The sequence below is a fragment of the Triturus cristatus genome, chromosome 7 (genome assembly GCF_964204655.1).
Source record: "Triturus cristatus chromosome 7, aTriCri1.1, whole genome shotgun sequence".
NCBI lineage: Eukaryota > Metazoa > Chordata > Amphibia > Caudata > Salamandridae > Triturus > Triturus cristatus.
The window spans coordinates 377,823,697-377,844,045 of record NC_140590.1 but is presented as its reverse complement, the minus strand read 5'-3'; the positions used below and the strand labels follow the sequence as shown (position 1 = coordinate 377,844,045).

General features: G+C 43.7%; 1 protein-coding gene across 5 annotated transcripts in view; it reads left to right on the top strand.

The window, feature by feature from the left end:
* LOC146809721 (uncharacterized) overlaps positions 1 to 20,349 on the top strand; it is a 614,997-nt gene that overhangs the window by 433,657 nt on the left and 160,991 nt on the right. For all 5 annotated transcript variants that reach the window (XM_085616561.1, XM_085616559.1, XM_085616558.1 and 2 more), the window contains 6 exons: positions 3,650 to 3,768; positions 4,941 to 5,093; positions 7,471 to 7,644; positions 8,980 to 9,153; positions 10,826 to 10,940; positions 16,061 to 16,254. In XM_085616561.1, coding sequence (XP_085472687.1) covers positions 3,650 to 3,768; positions 4,941 to 5,093; positions 7,471 to 7,644; positions 8,980 to 9,153; positions 10,826 to 10,940; positions 16,061 to 16,254 — 929 coding nt within the window. The remainder of the gene's footprint in view (positions 1 to 3,649; positions 3,769 to 4,940; positions 5,094 to 7,470; positions 7,645 to 8,979; positions 9,154 to 10,825; positions 10,941 to 16,060; positions 16,255 to 20,349) is intronic.

The following is a 20,349-nucleotide window of genomic DNA, read 5'->3' as shown; positions in this document are numbered from 1 at the left end:
AGTATCTACCAGAGAAAGTGTTACCAAAGGTAAGCATAGCTGCCAAGATTTCAGATTGCTTATGTGTGACATTTTCTTAATTTCAGTGTAATTATACTGTTCATGAGAAAGTGTCACTCGTAGTTGTTGAATTTCACACATGTCACCCACATTTTGCAGTAACATGGCACATCCCACAGCCTAAGTCGTACACCTGTTGCCACGTGGGGTGGCAGAGAAACAATAAATTAAACAGATTCCCTGCCTTAGTCAGTCTGTGCTTCTCTGGCTGGCAACCAATCAAATTAATGGCATGATCAGCTCATGATCAATTGACAGTCTGTCCAGGCTCTCTGCTACGTGGTACCTGAGGCCGACTACAGGATGTGAGAATTAATAGTACATCAAAGCGGCATCCATGGTCCATAAGAGCTTTGTCAATACAACAAATGGATCAGCGATGTTCTCCTTGTACAGTTCTACAATGTGGCCCCTCTTTTACTGCAATTTAGACTGTCTCATTTGTTGGCATGTATTTAGAAGCTCCGTTTTGTGGCTGGGCATCCACATCTGTTTGATACTATAGTTTGAGCAGGGGTGCTTTTTAACATTAATTAAGCGGGTGTGTGGTTTTGTGTTCTGGTCTTCAGATCTCTGAAGTATGTTTGGCTTGCATATGAGTTTCTGTGATAGCAGGATATTTCCAGGTCATAATATATTGAGATTCCTATACCTCCTGTTGTACACTAGTGCCATCTTGTGGCCTTTTTCGAAATAAGCCCAGCAAAGCGAGAAACTGGAACTCACACTTGAAGACATGGTTCTTTTGCGTGACAATCTCAAGCCATATGGTAATGCGGGAAAATTACCGGAAATGCGTTTTTCTAACGCGAGGTGTGTGGCACTTAGCAGGGCTGTGTAAGTAACTTATTTGTTAGGCATGGTGGATCCAACAAGGAATGCACCATAACCACAAGATCAAATGCGATGAACCCATGATGTCACAGGAGCTGTAGGTTGGCAACGAAGGATGTGGCCATCTGTCAGGAATGGCCTGCCAGTGGAGTTTCATCAGCAGTACCAGGCCTGTTAGTTAGATTACTACACCTGCTGGAGGAGGGGAAACAGTTATGGATACTCCCCAATCTATGGCAGGGGTGGTCCTGCTGCTGAATCTCAGTTAAAAATGTTTATCAGTCTTGTGGTTCCTTGCTAAGTCCTAGGCACAACGGTATATGTCTGGCCTCATTCACCTCGATCAATTCAGGTTTCTGCCCAGCCATAACACCTCATCAGTCTGAAGCACATAGAACTCTTCATCCAAGAGCTGCAGGACCCCTTGAACCCCACAAAGATGCCTGAATGAATTACGAAAAGGCATTTGACTCGTGTTCTGGATGTTGAGGCAAAATTGAGTGTTGTGAATCATAGCTGCCGAATCTCTATGATATTGTTCATCTTAGTGACTGAATCTTTGGCCTAAATATCGCAGTCTAAGTGACCAAATAAATTCATAAGGGCAGTGAAAGTGCCCAAAAGGGCAGCCACTTTCACAGGTCACAAAGGCAGTTTATAGGGTCACCTTATTTCTATAGCCGGTGTAGAGATACACTGCCTCTGCTACATCTTCATCCTAGTCACGTCTGACGTCAGGGGTTCGTATTCACTTCGCAGATCAGGGGCAGAGCATCCGAAAGCGACCTGGCTGGCTCACAAGCTGCTCCCCCCAACACACTAGTGCAAGTGCCCACCAGAGTAACATGTCCACTTGCAGCCTGGCTATGAGCTGGTGCTACTCATTACATGAATGCATGCACTCTTCATCCGGAGACCCTGTTCACAAAGTGAGGGAGTCCATCCTTGCAAGCTTAAATGTTGGGCGGGGGCCGAGGTCTTCATCTTCTTCACCAAGTTGAGAAGTGAGAAAATGTCTACGTGCTGAGCAAACTTGGGTGAAAACAAAGAAAGGGACAATGTGGGTGTCCCCACTTAAGATGGCCTCTTGTGACATGCTTCCAAATTAAAAACACAAACAACTTTATCCAACGTGGCAGGTGGAAAATGTTATCCCAACCGCATTAGATGTCTTACATTCAAGAAATGAATTCACCTGTCCATGAATTTCAGTGTTTTCAATTATCTGCTTTACATGAGATGACGTCTGTAGGTATTCACATTTAGATTTGTGTATAGCGCCAAGGTCACCTAGTGCTAGTTTTGCAGAATGGGCGCACATGACTAATTGTTGCTTTGTCTGGTAATGACAGTGTGATTGTCTTAATTTGGGGCAGACTGAGTTCAGTGAGTTCCCTGGTTGGCAGGAGAGCGAGGAGAATGGACGTGTTGTTGAATACTGCAAGGGCTGATGTGGATCTGTAAAATCATGATGTCTAAAACAGAAAGAGGCATTTATTGCACTAGGATAAGAGAGCAATAATGTAGTAGCTGTGCCAGAGCCAGAGGGACCTTCTTCCAGGGTTTGTGCTTTGCCAACTTCCCTTTTTATGCAATATTCTTTCGCCCCCTGACTTTTTTAATGTAACTAAAGCATTGTGTGGCAGCACCCTGTCATTTACAGACAGCCCGTTTTCTACTGAAATAGACACTACATTTGCATAGACCCACAGTTTTAAAGATAAAACTATATTGCACACAAATGATAATGTGGGGACATAGGATTTCAGTGAATATTTATGATTTGTGCATCACCTAGTAAAGGGACTTTGCGTTTTGATCCTATTAAAATCTTTATTTCCATCACATTCCAGAATTACAAAAAATGTGCTTTGTTCTTGCTTTCCTAACAGCTTGAATGTGTACAGAAAATGACATTCTACAGCCTTTCCTTTCACAGTCTCTGTACCCCCGTAAGATTGTCCCATAATCCAGTGTAATTTTATTTCTCTGATTGCAAAGTGAGAAGAGTTTGTAAACACTAATCCTCATGTTAAAATAATAAGCAGCAATTTTCAAATGACGTAGCCTGACATTTGACCCCTCTGTCTTTTTTTTCAAAATATCTTTTTAAAATTTCCAAATGAAACAAGATGAACAAAACAAATGCAGCGATTTGTGCGCCCTTTCTGCCTGGTGTCCCCCCTCGATCGCCCGTTCACCCTCTCACCTGGTAGTGTATACCATGTCCATCAAATTCGTGCCCACTCCCCCTCCTGGCTCGAATTTCCATAAACTGGATCCAATTCCTAGTCCCTTCTTTGCTCCCATCTTTCGTCTGTGCCCTTCGCAACCCCTCCAGCCATTGGAGCCCTCTGTCTTTGACGCGCAGCAAATGTAACCAGATTAATACAGAATTGAAAGGCCTTGCTCGGACTTTCACAACCCACTAAAATCAGCTTGCCGCGCACAGTTTGGGAAGCACTGTAGTAGAGAGTTAGGGCAGACGTGGTATTTTTTCCATGAGTCCCCTCTTCAGCCATTCAATCCTCGCTGTGAAGAGAAGCTGTTCCCAGTGCCACTCCTCTCGTGGTCACACCATGGGGATTTCGCAAAGTGTTGCTCACCTGCCATTGGCAGAGATTCCAGAGTCAAGCCTTCTTATAGAAATGTAGGCCAGACCTATTTTATTCATTTGGATTGCAGAACTTTGCCTTCTTTAAAAGTGATTTGCTCCATGTGTGACTTTTGTCTGTTTGGTGTTTCTTCCACCCAGCTGCCCAGAAATTGTGCCATCTCCTTGGCCTCAATGTCACGGAGTTCACCCGGGCCATCCTCATGCCAAGGATCAAGGTGGGACGAGATTATGTCCAGAAGGCACAGACCAAAGAGCAGGTGAGTGAGCGAATGAATGGATGAATACACGCTTGTAAATGGCCACCAGGCCAGTGCAGACCACTTGCCTGCATTTGAACTGACCTTCACCCAGATGCTGAGGACTGGAATGGTCTCCCCGTCCAACCAAGCCAGCACGCCCGAAGGGCCCTCTGCGGCGGAGACGAGCCCTGAGCAGGGGCACCAGGCCTCCGCAGCCAACTGGTCAAAAGCACTCCATCGGCTGAAAAGGAGTCTTTTTATTTTTATGATAGTAGATTAATGTTACACACCTTCTTTGTCATAACAGGCCGCCTCCGCACTCCTCCACTCACGCTAGCATCATTCACATAGCTGCCTCACTGCCTTTCTAGGACTCCCTGTCTAGGTCCCTCACTGAATGATGTGCTTGGCTTGCATCCTCCCGCCAGGAGCAGCTGGTGTCAGGGAAGAGCGGCTGAGGGCGGACGGGGTGGGTGGGCGACCGGACTACGGACGAAAATACAAAAATAAAACCATAAAAAATAACTTACCTCCACATCACGCTCTTCTGCTCCTCTCCACTGCTGGTACAGACTCCCCTGCGGCCAATCCAGACGATGCTCTCGTGCTGCTGGCTGCATGAGAACAGCATCCGGGTTGGCCTGAGCGCCCTCGATTTGTGCTCCAAGAGAGACTGGGAGCCTGTGCCTGCTCTCTCCAACCTGGCAACGCAGCTCGGGTTGGAGACAGCTCGGTGCGGTTGTTGGTTTAGCTGTCCTAAGACGGCCAGCCAAACTGACATGCGCACTGACACCAGTGCCCACCACTCTCTCTCCATCACTTTGGGAGGGGGGGGGGTTCCTCCGCCATATCAGAGGAGCCACCGTCTTCTGCATTAAGCTTCTACATATTTTGAAGTAATGACCAGGTTTAAACAAAACTCTTATCTCTGTAGCCTAACTTGCTTCTTTCTCATTCAAACCTCCTGGCACTGTAACACTGCTTAAGCGCTACAATGGTGGCACCAAATGACTATGTAAGTGCTTTAGTAATGTTGATTATAGCCTGTTGCCTTTCTGTTCTGAACATAATGTGCACTCTCATTAGAAACCTGCAGTGAATGACTTGATTGGATGATAATCTCGTGTCCGACCAAAAGGCGAGCCCACGAGTGTGGCAAGTGGTCTAACCTCTCTCCCTGTCGTTTGTAGGCGGACTTTGCTATTGAGGCGCTAGCCAAGGCGCTCTACGAGAGGCTCTTCCGCTGGCTGGTTCACCGCATCAACCGTGCCCTGGACCGCACCAAGAGGCAGGGGGCTTCCTTCATCGGAATCCTGGATATTGCTGGCTTCGAAATCTTCGAGGTAGCTGCTTTGGGCATCATAGAGGCTTGGTTTCTTCTAGTGCCTTGCATTTGCATTTCTCTTCAGCCCTTTGAGTTTTCATGCTTCTGTCTATCCCCTTTATGTCAATCATCTTTGTTTCTTTTTGTCGTCACTTCTCTCTTTTCCTTTTCTCAGAATTGAAAAAACATCCAGAAATGCACAGAGAGATGTAGTATTTGGGGAAAACCAGTGGTATTGCCTTCGATTGACTCAAAGTAGAGGGCCTGCTTGTCTTTTTCTGCACTTTATATGTATTGGTTTTTTTGTTGCCTTTATATAGCGAGCAGCGTAATCCTTGTAAGGCCCTTCAGAGCACTTCTTTTGAAGAGTTTAATCCCATTTAAAGAAATCGCCATGTCTGGAGGGCTTCCCATTGATACTTGCATTCAGGTGCACAGGCCTGGGTCTGCGTGGGCTCGTCCTTCGGCAGATCTAGGCTTAACTTAAAACCTATTATGATGCCCACGGTATCCCAGTCCTAATCCCTCTTCCCTGAATGACTGGGCGAGTGAATAAAAGCAGCTATTTTATCATACTATAACCACGAATAGATGTCCATCCACTGCTCATGAGTGCTTGTATAGAGCAGATAAGTGGTGTCTAGAAGAGGACACCATTGTAGGGGCTTCAATCCCCACATGCCTCTTGCCGCTTCACTGCAGCTTTCAACAAATATTAGGAATTTTGGGGCTTTAAGAAGCAATTTATCTGCTTACTGTGGATGGCTCAAGACTGGGGAAGATCTACTTCAGGTGACAACTAGGCAGGGGTCGTGTCAAGGCTACCAAGGCATTTGAAGGGTAATCGGTCCTTCACTGCCCACATGGAAGGGAGAACTCTTTTGGAAACATGTCTTTTCTACGTCATTGGACCAAAGAGACTGCCATATTCTGAGCACCCTGAAAAGCAATGTGAGGGTAGGTAGAGGCATTTAGGGCCAGATGGACAAGTGTTTTTAGCAGTCGCAAATGGAAAATTGGTCTGTTTGCCACCACTAAAGAGGGTTGTGGCATGTACAAATCCTATTTTTGTTAGTGTGTAACCTATTACAGACTCTCAAAATTGGGTTTGCGAGTCGCTATTGGCAAGGGGCGTGCCAAGGGCATCCCTTCCTAATAGCGAGTCGCGTTTGTTTTGCGAATACAGTCCCAAAACAATCCCAGTTTGCACCAAGTTAAAATTGGTGGTAAGCCAGTCACAAACAGAAAGGGGTATTTTGTGTTTGGCAGCGCGAATATTTTTTAGAGCAGACAGAGGTCCCACGGACCATCCTGCCCTGAAAAAAACAAAAAGAAAACTTTTCATTTTTTTCTTTTAAACTCATCCCGTTTTCCTTTAAGGAAAACGGGCTGCATTTAAAAAAAACATTGTTGCTTTATTTAAAAAGCAAACACAGATATGGTGGTCTGCGGTCTTCAGCAGGCAACCATCCCTGTGATTGTAACCCAGTCCGAAGGGATCGCGAATTGCAACCTGCCTCATGAATATTGATGAGGCAGGTAATTCGCGAACCCATTGGGAATCGCTAAATATGTCTGAGACACATTAGTATATTCCGTTTTTCGAGTCGCAAATTATTTCATCGTTGGTAGGCAGCCCAGTTTTTTATTGCAGTAAACAAGTAGCCTTTTCAAGGCCAGTAACTAAGGGGGAGGGGGGAATCTACAAGAGTCTCAAACTGCAAAACCGTATTTACCAATAAAAAAATTTGCAATGTGGGCAACCTTTATTCTTTGCAAAGAGTTAAGAAGTCTATCATAATGTCATGAGCATCATATAATTTAAGTAGGAGTTTGTGGTAGGAGCAACATTTTACTGTAAGATTCCTCCTCTTTGGAGTCGAAGGGACGGATACACCTAGATAAGGAGGGGAATTCAAGTGCAAGGATGGGGTACATCCTCTACCGAATCTAAGAAAAGTTGTTGATGTGTCCGAGGGTGGGGTCACAGGCTGCTTATATCTTAATCTAAAATATTAATGTTCTGGACAGATTTATTGAAGCTGAGAGAAATATTACTAGAAGCTACAATAAATAGAAGCTAGGAGGAATATTCCTGTTTCAAATAAATCCAGTGGACCTTCATCCCCTTCTTGCAAAAACGTGTCGCCCTCATTCTGGTGAAACCCATATACCCCATGGTTAAAGTGAGACATTTCTCAGTTGGGGCCTACCTCCCCTCACTGTGTTTTTAACCTCCTTATCTCTTTCCACTTTTTGTCTTTGTGTAGCCATTGCTCTATTCCTTGCCACTCAGTTCCCTTTCATCCATCACCAGCTGGCTCCCATGTTCACCTATTGCCCTTTGTTGCTATCATACATGTCTTCACACTTTACCATCCTCCTTTTCCTGGCAGCTAAACTCCTTTGAGCAGCTTTGTATCAACTACACCAACGAGAAGCTGCAGCAGCTCTTCAACCACACCATGTTCATACTGGAGCAGGAGGAATACCAGCGCGAGGGGATCGAGTGGAACTTCATCGACTTCGGCCTGGACTTGCAGCCCTGCATTGACCTTATCGAAAGGCCGGTGAGTGCCCACATATGAGAGGCTGAGCTGCTTCACCCAGCATAGGGCGCCGCCTACTCTGAGACCGATCTGGGATGCTGCTGCAGCCAACAAAGAGGCTTTGGCAGAGTGCATTTGTTGTATTGAAGGTGAGACTAAAGCTCTTCTGGACCATGGATGCCGCTTTGATGCACTATTAATTTGGCATCTGCACATGTCTTAGTAATGGCAAAATGCACCACCGACTCTGGACACTTCATGGATTGGATGTAGGGTCAGAATTCGCATTTCAGTGTCTCTTACATGAACCAGTTTATTTGCTTGGAGTCATATTACCTTAGCTGAAAGGTGATCAGTTCTTGTATTATGTGATCACTCAAAGCACGTCTTAAGCACTGATGATCAGAAGTCATTCCCTTCCGTCAGCTTCTTTGATTCAGTTTGCTCAGATGACTCCTGGTGACCAGGGACGCACACAGCGAGTCTCTGGCTTTTATTCAACACCTTGGTACATTCTTAGATTTGAAGCAGTGGGACTATAGTATCACTTGCAAGGGTTGTAAAAAAGCAGCTCAGGACTGCCACTCATGTCCCTTGTGGCATGTGGTGAGCTTGTAGCCAGGGATAGTGGCTCAATTTGAACTAGTTCATGGCATCTCGGGGCATCCACTGCAGACCTACAGATAACTGAGGTGTTCAGGAGACTTATTAATTGAGATTTCTTTGTGTAAGTTGCGATATAAAACTTATACAAAAGTAAATTCACATGTTTGCATTGAGGCCTTGAGTTGTATCGAGGTATAATATATCCTTTGCACCCTTAGACAACTGCACTAGTTGAGGCCAGTATTGATGCTTATGTTGGTGATTAGTAGATCTCCACGTGCTCTCAGTGGGCTTCTTCAGGTGTGAAGTAACAGATGTTTCATTCCTTTGTGCTGCAGCACTGGACTATTTGGTCAGTTTAATCCCTTGGCGCCCACACAAAATGTCTCTCCATTTACCAAGCAAATCCAGTGCAGCTCCTTTTGTTTACTGGCTTGGGATTTAGGGATGTATGAAAGCATTTGACCTATTCAGTGGCTATGGGGAAGTGTGCTGATGCATGAGAATCTTGGTGTTACACTGAAGGTATATGTTGGGCCCTGTGTCCAGAGATTACATTGAGGCTCTCAACCCAGGGACCAGCCACTTCTTGTGTTTTCATCCTCCGTACTCATTGTTGCTGCCAGGATAGTGGTGGAAGCCGGCTCCGAGTAATCCACAGCCATGGAATCATGCCTAGGGGCCACCGTCTGCCTCAGTGAAGGAGTCCTCTTTTTTCACATGCCACTCTGCCTTGTTTTATCTCCCCAGGCAAATCCCCCAGGCGTCCTGGCTCTTTTGGATGAGGAGTGCTGGTTCCCCAAGGCCACCGACAAAAGTTTTGTGGAGAAAGTGGCACAGGAGCAGGGCACACACCCCAAGTTTCAGAAACCTCGACAGCTGCGGGACAAGGCAGACTTCTGCATCATCCACTACGCGGGCAAGGTGAGAAGTCCGGAAGGCCGAATCTGTTGATCCTATTGGGATATTGCCCTGAGAACAGCACCTTCCGTTGGCCTGCCATATTTAGATATGTATCCTGGACTATGTTAGAACTCAACCTGTTCAGTTTCTTATATTGCAGCATTCCTCTCCTAAGCCTTTTACCTCCCACGCTAGCCAACCCAGTGTCTTGTGTCAGGTGTGAAATGTAACTTTTACCTCCCACACTAGCCAACCCAGTGTCTTATGGCAGGTGTCTTATGGCAGGTATGAAATGTAACTTTTAGCTCCCACACTAGCCAACCCAGTGTCTTATGGCAGGTATGAAATGTAACTTTTACCTCCCACGCTAGCCAACCCAGTGTCTTGTGGCAGGTGTGGAATGTAACTTTTTGCAACAGAGCTTTAGTTGTTGGCCACATTCATAACAATTGAGGGTGAGGGGGATACTACAGCACAAGCTCACTTGAAGTGCTTTCTGGAACCTGAAGGCTAGGTCTACAATCATTGACTATTCAAACAATTATAGAAACTTGAATAATGCAAGGCATAAAAAGGTGTGTATCATGCCGATTTGATCATGGCAACAGTCATCAGTTACTGTACAAATCTATATGTCTGTTTCACTATAGTGCACATTCCCTCAGAGGGAGACATTATAATTAAGGCTTCCATTTTTCTGTTTTTACTGATTTTTACAGATAAATACAATCAGAAAAACAGTCTATTTCCTGTCTGTATTCATTTTAAAAGTGGAAAAATACAGAACATTGTACTTCTTGTTCGTCATGGGGATTTAAAAACAGTATCAGATTCCCTTAAGTACAGGCATATGTTAAAATATATTTGTATATAAATGTAAATATTCACCTGTTGGTGTAGTGTTTCTCTATATTTGTCTGCTTAAAATTCTAAAACGTAACCACCATCAAAGTATTGAGGGCATTTTTTTCAGTTAAATAAATGTGGAAATATAACATTTTACGACTTCATTTGTTCTCAAAACTTAAAAGAACTATGGATAAATACCAATAAAATGGGTAAAAAAGAAATATGGATAGAAACAGACAGAAATGTAAAAAAAAAACAAATACCATAAAACTGGGAGCCATAATTATAATAAGACTGTACCAAGGTGCACTGTGGCTGGAAAGACATCAGTTGTAGAATCGCAAATCACCAAACAAGATGCCCCTTAACGCACCATTCTGTAAAAAAAAAGAAAAAAAAGAAAAACAGGGCCTGATTTACAAAGCTAAACGTACCCTTTTACGTATGTTATGTTTGTTTTGAAATACACAAACTCCTAAAGGCCTGTTGTATCTTTTCATGTGCGGAGTTCACTGCCCCAGCTGGTCTCTCCACAGGTAAACTTACTATTAAAACGGAGTTTGTGAATTCCAAAATAGACATAAAATTACACATAAATGTAAGTTTACCTGTGGGAATCAGGCCCTTAACTTACACAAACATCAGGATTTTCTTTAATTAGGTATTAGACAGGGTGCAGACCTAGCTTTAAGAAGCTCTTCATCAATCAATCAATCAAAAGAGCCCTTGCAGTTTTACCTTTTGTTGTGTAAGTCTTGTCCAAAGTTGAGTACGTAGTAAAGAAGAGATCTGAAACAAGTCCATGTCTTTGGCTAAGTCTGCCCAATTCATTATATCGCTCTAGGTGGATTACAAGGCTGATGCCTGGCTGATGAAGAACATGGACCCACTCAATGACAATGTGGCAACCCTCCTGCACCAGAGCACTGATAAGTTTACTGGCGAGCTTTGGAAAGATGGTGAGTATCGCTTGCAGGCTGCACCCTGTTTTTAAGAATTGATCACTTTTCTTTTTTTTTCCACTTCTTGATTGCAAGCACTAACTGTGAGCAATGTTGCATTACTTCTTGATGTATCACAGTGTTTAAAGTAATTAACGTTGAAGGAAAGGCCGCCTTTGGATGATTCTCTGGGCCTTGAAAGGTCTATCAGTGGCTGGTATTTGCGGGTGTCTTCACGTTACCATTGATTAGGAGCATTGAGGAAGGTGTGGAGTCACGTTGGGAAGAGACCATTATCTTTTGTCCACTGTGATGCCACACTTTTAACAAGGATATTTTGTTCCTTTAAAATGAGTGGTGCACTTTAAATCTTGATAAGATATCCTTTGTGATCTTCTAGGCATGATCATTGAAACCTATAGGAAGCAACGCTTCCTGTAAGAAATCTACTCTGCTCCTTTAGGTGCAACCATGATGGGGAGTTTTACCAAAGGAAATTAGAGAGAAGAGATTACGCCTTTCATGGCGGTCCCGTAGGCACTGTTGTTGTTACAAGCTACCAAAGGTGAATGGGACCAAGGAGACGTAGTCCCAGTTTACCTGTGGTACTGTAGGTGCAGCAGTGTGGTGGGAGGTGGGGAGATTATTGGGATTGAGGACAGATACCTTTCTCTGGTGTTCATGAGAAACAAGAGAAGGGTGTCTTCCACCGAGTTCCTTCCCTGTGCTGAAGGAAACCCTAGAACAAAGTCTTGAACTAAATTTGTGGTCTTTTTAGAGTGTGTACATCAGACACACCGTGGTGGGTTGAAAAAAAGAACATAGTAATTGCTCGGCCTCTTGACTGTTGTTGTACTGTGTGTCTTGGACACCTGCTGGGTGTCCTATGTTGAGCCCTTGGTTCTGGCAATGACCAGGCCGGCCTTTTGAAATCCGTGGTCAATGCGCAACCTCAACATATGGGTGTAACCATAATTTGACTGTGCTCATGGAGTCTTTGGTCTCAACTTTACATTATTTCTCCCAAATGTCTGTTTTTGTGCAACTAACATCTTTTATTTGTGCTTTTTTCTCCTTCCTCCTTAACTCTCTTTATGACCACCCGTCACCTCTTATTGTACCACTCTCGATCTCATGTTACCCTTCACCCGGCTTAACCTACAAATCTTACCTGTTACTGGTCTCCAATGCTGCATCTTGAATTGACTGTGCTCACTTTAACCTGATCCCATCCCTACACTGCCTGTGGATATCCTTCCCCTTGTGGCCACATCCCCACCTTCATTTCCCTGCTCTGCTCCCCTTCTCTCCGTGACCCCGCCATTTCTCCAGACATCCAGAATATTCAGATGGTCTATTTCTATGATACCTACGCTGTGCTGCCACAGGGCCCGGGTGAAAGTACGTAGCCTTTTGCTGTGTGTGCTCATTCTTTAGTGCATCCTCTACATGGTCATTGCTCTATGGCACAGCAACGTCCATTGTCCATGTTATGCTTTACTTCTGCCATTGCTTTTCAACAGCTTCACTGCATAGACATGCCCACCACAGGACCCTTGTTGTGCCACTTGCTTGTCTTATCTTGCTATGCTTCACTGCCTTAAATATGAGCTGGATGTTCATTACAATTTATACAAAGGGCCGTGAAGGAAAGTTGAATGCTCACACATGCTTCTCTGTTTCGACCCTTATTAGACCAAAAGTAAGACTGCATCTGGTACATAATGTAAGGGATATTGCATGTGACCTCAGTGAAGATGAGCTTCCACTTGTTGCAGCTGGGGGAAAATGCAAAAGATATCTTTGCTTTTATGCACGCATATTTTTTTTAAAAATGTGGGCATAACATCTCTCCAAAGAATATGTCTAAGAACAAATCATACCAGGGCGTGTCGACCATGAAATGCTGCTATTTTAGACAGTAGAAACATTCAGTTTAATCCAAGCACTCGTGGGAAATCTGATTTTCCTATAGCACCGTTCATTGCCACATGCATGCTTTATTTCTATAATGCTGCTTTGTGCCCAGAACTATACATTTAGGTGTGTGATGTATCCCCATGCATGTGCTGAAAATTGCTTCCTTGGTGCCCAGTTTGCTAGTGTTTGGCTAGTGCGGTTGATTTTCTCTGTTTATAGTGACCATGGCAGTCATTCATGCAGATGATTTCATTGGATATGTATTTTACCATGTTGTAATTTTGTGTAATTAGAACTTCAGGTAAATATGATGACTCGCTGGATTAGAACACCACTCAAGACAACCGATTGCAGCATAAAGGTCACATGCATGAATCCAGGCTTTTATCCATCTGAGGTTGATGGAATATGTTCAGTTTAATGGGTTTAAATGGTAACCATGTGTATTTGCATTACATAAGAAGTCTCTAAAGCTAAGAATAGCATTTGTTATTAAAATAACTCATAAGTTCATGTTGTCAGGATCACTTACTCTTTGTAAAGAGAGGCGGGTATACGGTTGCTACAGTAAGCGCCATTGTGTCCATAGTGGAGGTTTGTGAAGTAACCTATGCCATTAACATTAAAGATACCACCACCTTATAGTCCATATGTGCAGCACAGTTCATATGTGTATTACTCTGTGGCAGCTGTTTATAAACTCAGTCACACCTCCTAAGACAGCCACCCGTGCAGTGCTAGGCATATTCTCTGTCAGTATTTGACAGGGGGAGACCTCCGTTCCGAAAATATCCCTCGTAATGTAATGTTCTGTATTAACAGTGCAGCTGCCTGGGAAAGAGCAGGAGATCACTGTTTCAGGACAGTGCTTCTATAGATTCAAATATCCGCCCCTCCTTCACAGTTTTTACTTAGCATGTCTTTGCGATCCCGAGGAATGTTAATCCAGTGAGCAGAGATTACAGCTAAAGAAGTGGTTCAAGGTGGATACCATACATTTTTAGATTAATTATGAGTGTATGAGTATATCACATAAATGCCAACTATACTGAGTAGTCAACACAATAATGATCACGGAATGCTGAACATTGTCAACATTCACCCCCAGTCACAGATCTGGGTTAAATACATTGTTTTATTTTGCTTACCATGTCAAACCAGTTTGGACCCGGCCATACGCAAATCAGTCTTGACCCTCCTCCCCGTTGGAACTGCCCAGCCCGAGCTGTCAGGCCAGGTCTTTCCTGGACCGGGAACAAGCATCCTTGGACCGGTTTTGTAGTATCACCCCTCATCAGCCAGGCTAGCTCGAATCCAGTGGCACAGTGAGCACAGGACCCACATCTGGGCATACCCTACCCACTTAGGGCGAATATAGCAACACAAATAGATTGATGGATGGAATGCTGAACATTGTCAAACAATCACCCCCAGTCACAGATCTGGGTTAAATCCATCATTTTGTTGCTCAGCATGCCACCCCAGTTTGGACCCAGCCTCTAGCCTAACACTAGAGCGGTCGACCTTGAAGCTGTGAAACCGAGTTCGAGTCTCGGCAGGGTCGCCCAACATCCTGTGATTCTGGGCAAATCGCTTAATCTCCCTGTGCCTAACAAAAAAATAAATGTGTCCATCTTTAAGGCAACTGGTGCTAATGTAAACCGCTCTGATACCTTCGGGTCGAGCTTGCGATATATAAAACTCCCCAAAAATAATAATAATATTCAAGTCCTACCTTTTTAAATTAATATTTTTTCTTCAAAAACCTATAAATATTTAAGTCTTGGAAAATGTCTAATAGTTTCCAGTGCCCAGTTCTACTCAAATGGGGAGAAGGGTGAGTTGTTTATTACCTCGGTGATTGTTCCTAGGGAGCAGAACTAGGTCTAAAAGTAATTGACCTTTTCTTCTGCATCATAGGAGCTTCATTGATAGTCATAAACCCTTGAATAGACTAGCCTGGTAATTTCAATTGTAGAAAGTGTCTGTTGGGGGGCCTGAAAGACTATGAATATGAGAACATCAATACTGCCCTTAGATGCAAAACTATGGATCACTTTAATAGGTTTTGAAGTGTTTCCTAACCCAATTTAGGTAAGGTAAAAAAAAGTCCTCTTGGCTTGCAATTTTGTTGTGACCATAGCTTTGACAACACAAGCAGAATATTTTCCACTTCATAGATTAACAAGACCTTCTTGAGGGATGCTTTCGCCTCTGGGAAATCTCCTTGCAAGTGCTTGGGGGGATTTAAATGTCTGCACTGTCTGACTTCAGGAACCATGCTGCCTAATTCAGCGAAGTAAAGTTCGGATGTTGGCCCTGACCTTGTAAGTAAGTTCTTTCTGGATGGCAGCCTCATGTGGTTTGAAGGACATTTGCTGCAGATCCACGTACCGAGCTAAAAGAAGATAAAAGCAGTGGAAAAGGCAGGGAAAACAGAGCTGAAATTCTGCAATGTACAAGAAAGATGAATGTTTTCTGTGATTGCTTCGGGTCATAATTGTTTGTGGATATTTCCAATAGACCTTCAACACTAGCTCTCACAATACATAATTCCCAAGCTCCTCCGGGTGCTTAGACACTACAGAGAATGTTTTGAGTGAAGAGTTCATAGTAATCATGGTGACATCATATGTTGGACATGTGGAACAACTGCTGCTAAGGGGGAGCATAGACCATTGGGAAGTGTGGTATGCGTGTGATGGTATGCAGTAAAGAGTCTGAGCCAACCACAATACACAGTTTAGCCAAATCTGGTCTAAATTACTTCCGACCATATGGTAGGGTTAGAACTTTGCTAGAGTTCACATCTTTTACTGATTGTGTCCCACAGGAAGTTAGTCTGATCTGTCTGTGATAATGCCGTTATCTGTGCAGGAGTTCAGCTCAACGGCTGACAATGACTCGAGGAGGCAGGGAATATTGATCAGTTCCATTGTACGGCAACGTATTGCATGGAGGTGGGAGAGCTTCCGAGAAGGAGCTTTGAGCTTCTAGTATTCTTCGGGTGTATAGGAGCATTAACTTGCGATTCTGCAGGGTCTTTGTTAACTTTAACAGTGGGTGCCCGGTCTGAGGACTGATCCTCCCAAGATTGGAGCCATACATTACTGTCTACTGCATGGCATTTTCTTCCCACACATACAAGGACGTCCACTACTAGCACCGATTGTATGAGCAGTGCTAAAATGTTGTTTCTTTCTTTCCCTCCATCCCAGTGGATCGGATTGTGGGACTTGACCAGGTTGCTGGAATGGGAGATATTTCCTTTGGCGCCTCGTACAAGACTAAGAAAGGGATGTTCCGGACTGTGGGCCAGCTTTACAAGGAGTCTTTGGCAAAGCTGATGTCAACGCTCAGGAATACTAACCCAAACTTTGTGCGCTGCATCATCCCGAATCACGAAAAGAGAGTGAGTTGATCACTTCTTGTCAGATCCTTCAGCTCTGGAACAGCCTATCCGTGATGTTTACTAAATATCTATTGTGAAAATTATGTTCGCTAAATATCTATTGTGAATCTTAGGAAAATAATAACCAACTGCGATGAATTTGGTCTTTAACAAACTAGATGTTCATGACATATGAGCTGAAGATCGTACACTGTGTATAGATCGCCATCTGGTGTTGGGCCCGGATGCTTGCACCTTGTTGTTAACTAAAAGGTTTTATTTCTATATAGGCATGTGGGTTCCACGAGCTACTGTAGAAATGAAGCATCTTCTAGGTAGCTGTCTTTCCTCACAAAGACACTCTGACAAAAAAGGAATTACTATATTTGTCCAAACTTCTTAAGAATTTTTCACAATGTCCAACATTACAATAATATGTATCACAAAAAGTCTGTTTCTTTAACTGTTCTGTTTGGTTTGTGCTCTTCGTGTGTATGTCTACTATTATTTCTTTGATGTGTTTGCCAGATTTTAGAAGTATTGGGAACACTGAGTAGAAGTTGGGGACCAATGGATGTATTCAGTATACAAGTAGTGGAGATCTAGAAGTAGACTATACTACTTCCGCATCACATTTCCTTGATGGTCATAAATATTAGAGTAATTCTCTGCCACGCGCAGGGACCATGGAATACTTCTTCCACATACTATCACCAAAAACGGTCCTAAAATACCATGTGAATTTAACAAAGCACCTTCTAACAAGCCTATTAAGTTAAGGCTGAATTTCCCCCAAAATGTAAAATCTTTCAATCCCATTTTCAGTCCAAAACTACATTGCTGCAATCTGAGAGTACACTACTACTAAAATGTGTTAATGAGGGTTAAAGTAGGCCTGAAATGCATTACATTAGTAACCTATAAATAAGGTGGCCTACTTCTGAAAGATGTTTAGATGCTTCCAATCCCAAAATGGACCATTTCACGACAGAGCGTGTTATGTTTCGCCTGCTCGTGAGAGTGCAAACTAAGAATATTGAGTCCTTTTTCGTTTGCCTAATTGCCACCTTTTTCATTGTAAGCTTGTCACTTTTAACAGCGTTTTCGTTTTTTAATTTTTAGAAAGCTTTTTTCAGAAACGACTTGCCTGCTGAGGCTCATTCCATTTGCAGTTATTTTACTATTCGTGAAGTGCCCCTTCATGTGGCTAGAAGGTCACATAAGACCCCCAGTGAAGTCTATGTAGTGTACCTTCCAAGTTCACATTCTACTATTGAATGTGGATCTAGTGTAAAAATGCCCAGAAGACACTTAAAAATTGGGAGGCCATCAGGCTAATCGACAAACTTGAGCACCACAGAGCAAAGGCCAGCAAAAATCTGAATTGCCTGCCAGAGAAGAATCTACTTCTACTGAGAAGGAGCCCTCGGCCTCAAGAAGACTTCCAGAGTATCAGATCTAGGGATCGAAATCCCAGAAGGGATGAGAAAAGGAAACATTACAACTGCTGTCACCATCGATCTTGCTGAACATCAAGAATATCGATGTTGAAAGGTAAAGCACTGTCGTGTTCGCTACCAGTGGGCTGGATCTCATTCAGCCCGAGGCGCCTTCATTACTCAGTGTTGGGAAGAACTTAGACATCAAAACACTCTCCTCACCCGATTTAGCCAGCTCATTCTATATATCATTCGACTGTGTTGCACCTGTTGTCATTGAGGCCGTTTTCAATGTTGAGGCATTTGATGACAGCCCAACATTCTGAGTCGGAAAGATTAATGTTGATGCTACAACCTCGTCTGGCTCCTCAGTGACCGAGACAGTGGTTTCATCTCTCAGAGAGCAACTCAAGTTGTCTCCTACTCCATCTGCTCCACTTGGTCCTTTGTCATCTATGATCCTGCTAAGGATCTAGTTTAAATGCAAATGAGGCCTTTAAATCTCCCGCCACCAATAGGCATGGTGTCAAGACCTACTTCTATGTCACCTATCGGATAACAGCCTCCCTAACCCTGGAAGTCATCCAAGAGACATTTTCCAGTGGAAATGCCACTTTTACCTCCAGTTCCTCCACAGGAGTATCCGCATAGGTCTGGGAGATTAGCCTCACCATCGTCCTCCAGATCTACTGCAAGAAATTCAGACTCCTCATTTTCAAATACTCCAACATCATTAACTGGGTCTCTGCATGTGTTTCTCCTGAAGATGACATCAACCCTTTTCAAGATGTTTTTCCTAGAGGTGCATCGAAATTTTATATGCTATTAGACAGCTCATGCGCCAGTCGAACGTTATCCTGTGCCCAGATTATAATTCAGAACATCGAGGAGAGTGGTGAAACATAGAAAATGACAATAGGTATTTACAAAAGTCAAGATGGATAATTTCTGTTTAAAAACATTGCCACCATCCATGCCAACTCTGCCTGATAAATCCAGGATTTGTAAAGTGCGGCAAATCCCCCGTGAGGGTAGCAAGGCACTGAATTGTAGGCACAGGGAGATTAAGTGGTTTGCCCAGAATCACAGGATGATAAGCCGATGCCATAAACTCAAACCTGGTTCCTCCAGCTCTGAAGTCGGCAGCTCAGGCTGTCACACTGCAACCCCTGATTGGCTAGTTAGAGGCTGAAATGTTCACCGGATCCTGCAGAGAACCCCTTTTCTCCTACATAGATGATTGCCCTTTGCCAATTCAAACTGGCTGTTACAACTCTAAAGGAATTTGAGGCTTTACAACTTTATTCTCTTCAATCTTTTACCACGCAGACATTACAATTTGTTGATAAATGTGTGTGTATATGTGTGTGTGTGTGTGTTGTAGTTAGTACCTATTTAACATAGGGAGAGCATTTTTTGGTTTGCTAATAATGGAGCTGTTTAACAAATCTTTGTGAACTTAACAAAAAATAATCATCCACTTCAGCTTTTTTCTTGACAGTTTAGGTATGTTCAGCCAAGTGGGGACCGAGGTAAAAAGAAGAGGTGGGTGGGCCCAAATGCATTTTCACCATGCATTGGAAAATTGAACAGCTAAACCATGAAAATAGCTGTTTAGAATTGCACCAAATTTGGCAGAAAGTTAGATCTTGGTCCAGAAAGCGTGATTTTTAAGATTTGGTAAAAATCCATTCAGTAGTGTTTGCGAAATTAAGCTTAAAAAACTTTGTATATCTGGTTGGTTAGATACTAGGGAAGCTTGCAAGAGTCCAACGACTCTTTAGAGAAGAAATTGTGCGATCTGATTGGCCAAGTGTGTTATTTTGTATTGGCCTCCTTGCTCCTGCGCGAACTCGCGCTCTGAATGGCTGACTGAAACATGAAGAGAAATGTTGCGGCTGCCATTTCAGGACATGGGGACTCGGTCCCTGTGTCCTGAAAAGTTAAACAAAATAATGTATGTGGGAGCAAGGTAGGGTACCCTGACCCCCTGGACCTTGCAGGGGGTTCCCAGTGGACCCAATAGGGTCACCCCCAGGGAAACATTTGTATTAAAAAATTGGTGGTTTCTGTGTTCCCCTGGGAGACAGTGCCACTCCTTTGACACTAGGAGTCTCACTGGAGTGCAGTGGTCTGCCTTGACTCCTGCAAGAGTCTTGCGGGGTCCAGAAAATGTAAAACAAAATAAGGGGGAGGCCTGAGTGCCTACTGTTGGTTGCCGCAGTTGGCTCTGTGGCAGGGGAGTTGGCTTCCCGAGGGGGGTTGGACAGCTCCTAGAAATTAACTGAAAAAACAAAGGTTAGAATGACCTTATAGTTGGGTATGGTAATAATATCTTACTTTGCACTATAAAAAACCCTGAAATTCACTTGAAAAAACCCAAAGGTTAAAGTGACGTTCTAGGAAGGTGAAACTGTCGGTTTAACATAACATTTAAAAAAAAACTGAAATCAACAGGTATAGTTATTTCAAGTAGCTATAACTCGCGCCCTCACCATGCACTGCTTATGACCTCACATAGTACAAAACTCATGACATGTTCCTCTCAGAACCTATAGAGATCAGCTGTGGAGTTACCAAGGGCTCCTCCTTGAGCCCCACCCTCATCAGCATCTACATGGCTCCCCTCGAAGCCATCTTCCAAAGCCACAGACTCAACATAGTCTCCTACGCCGAC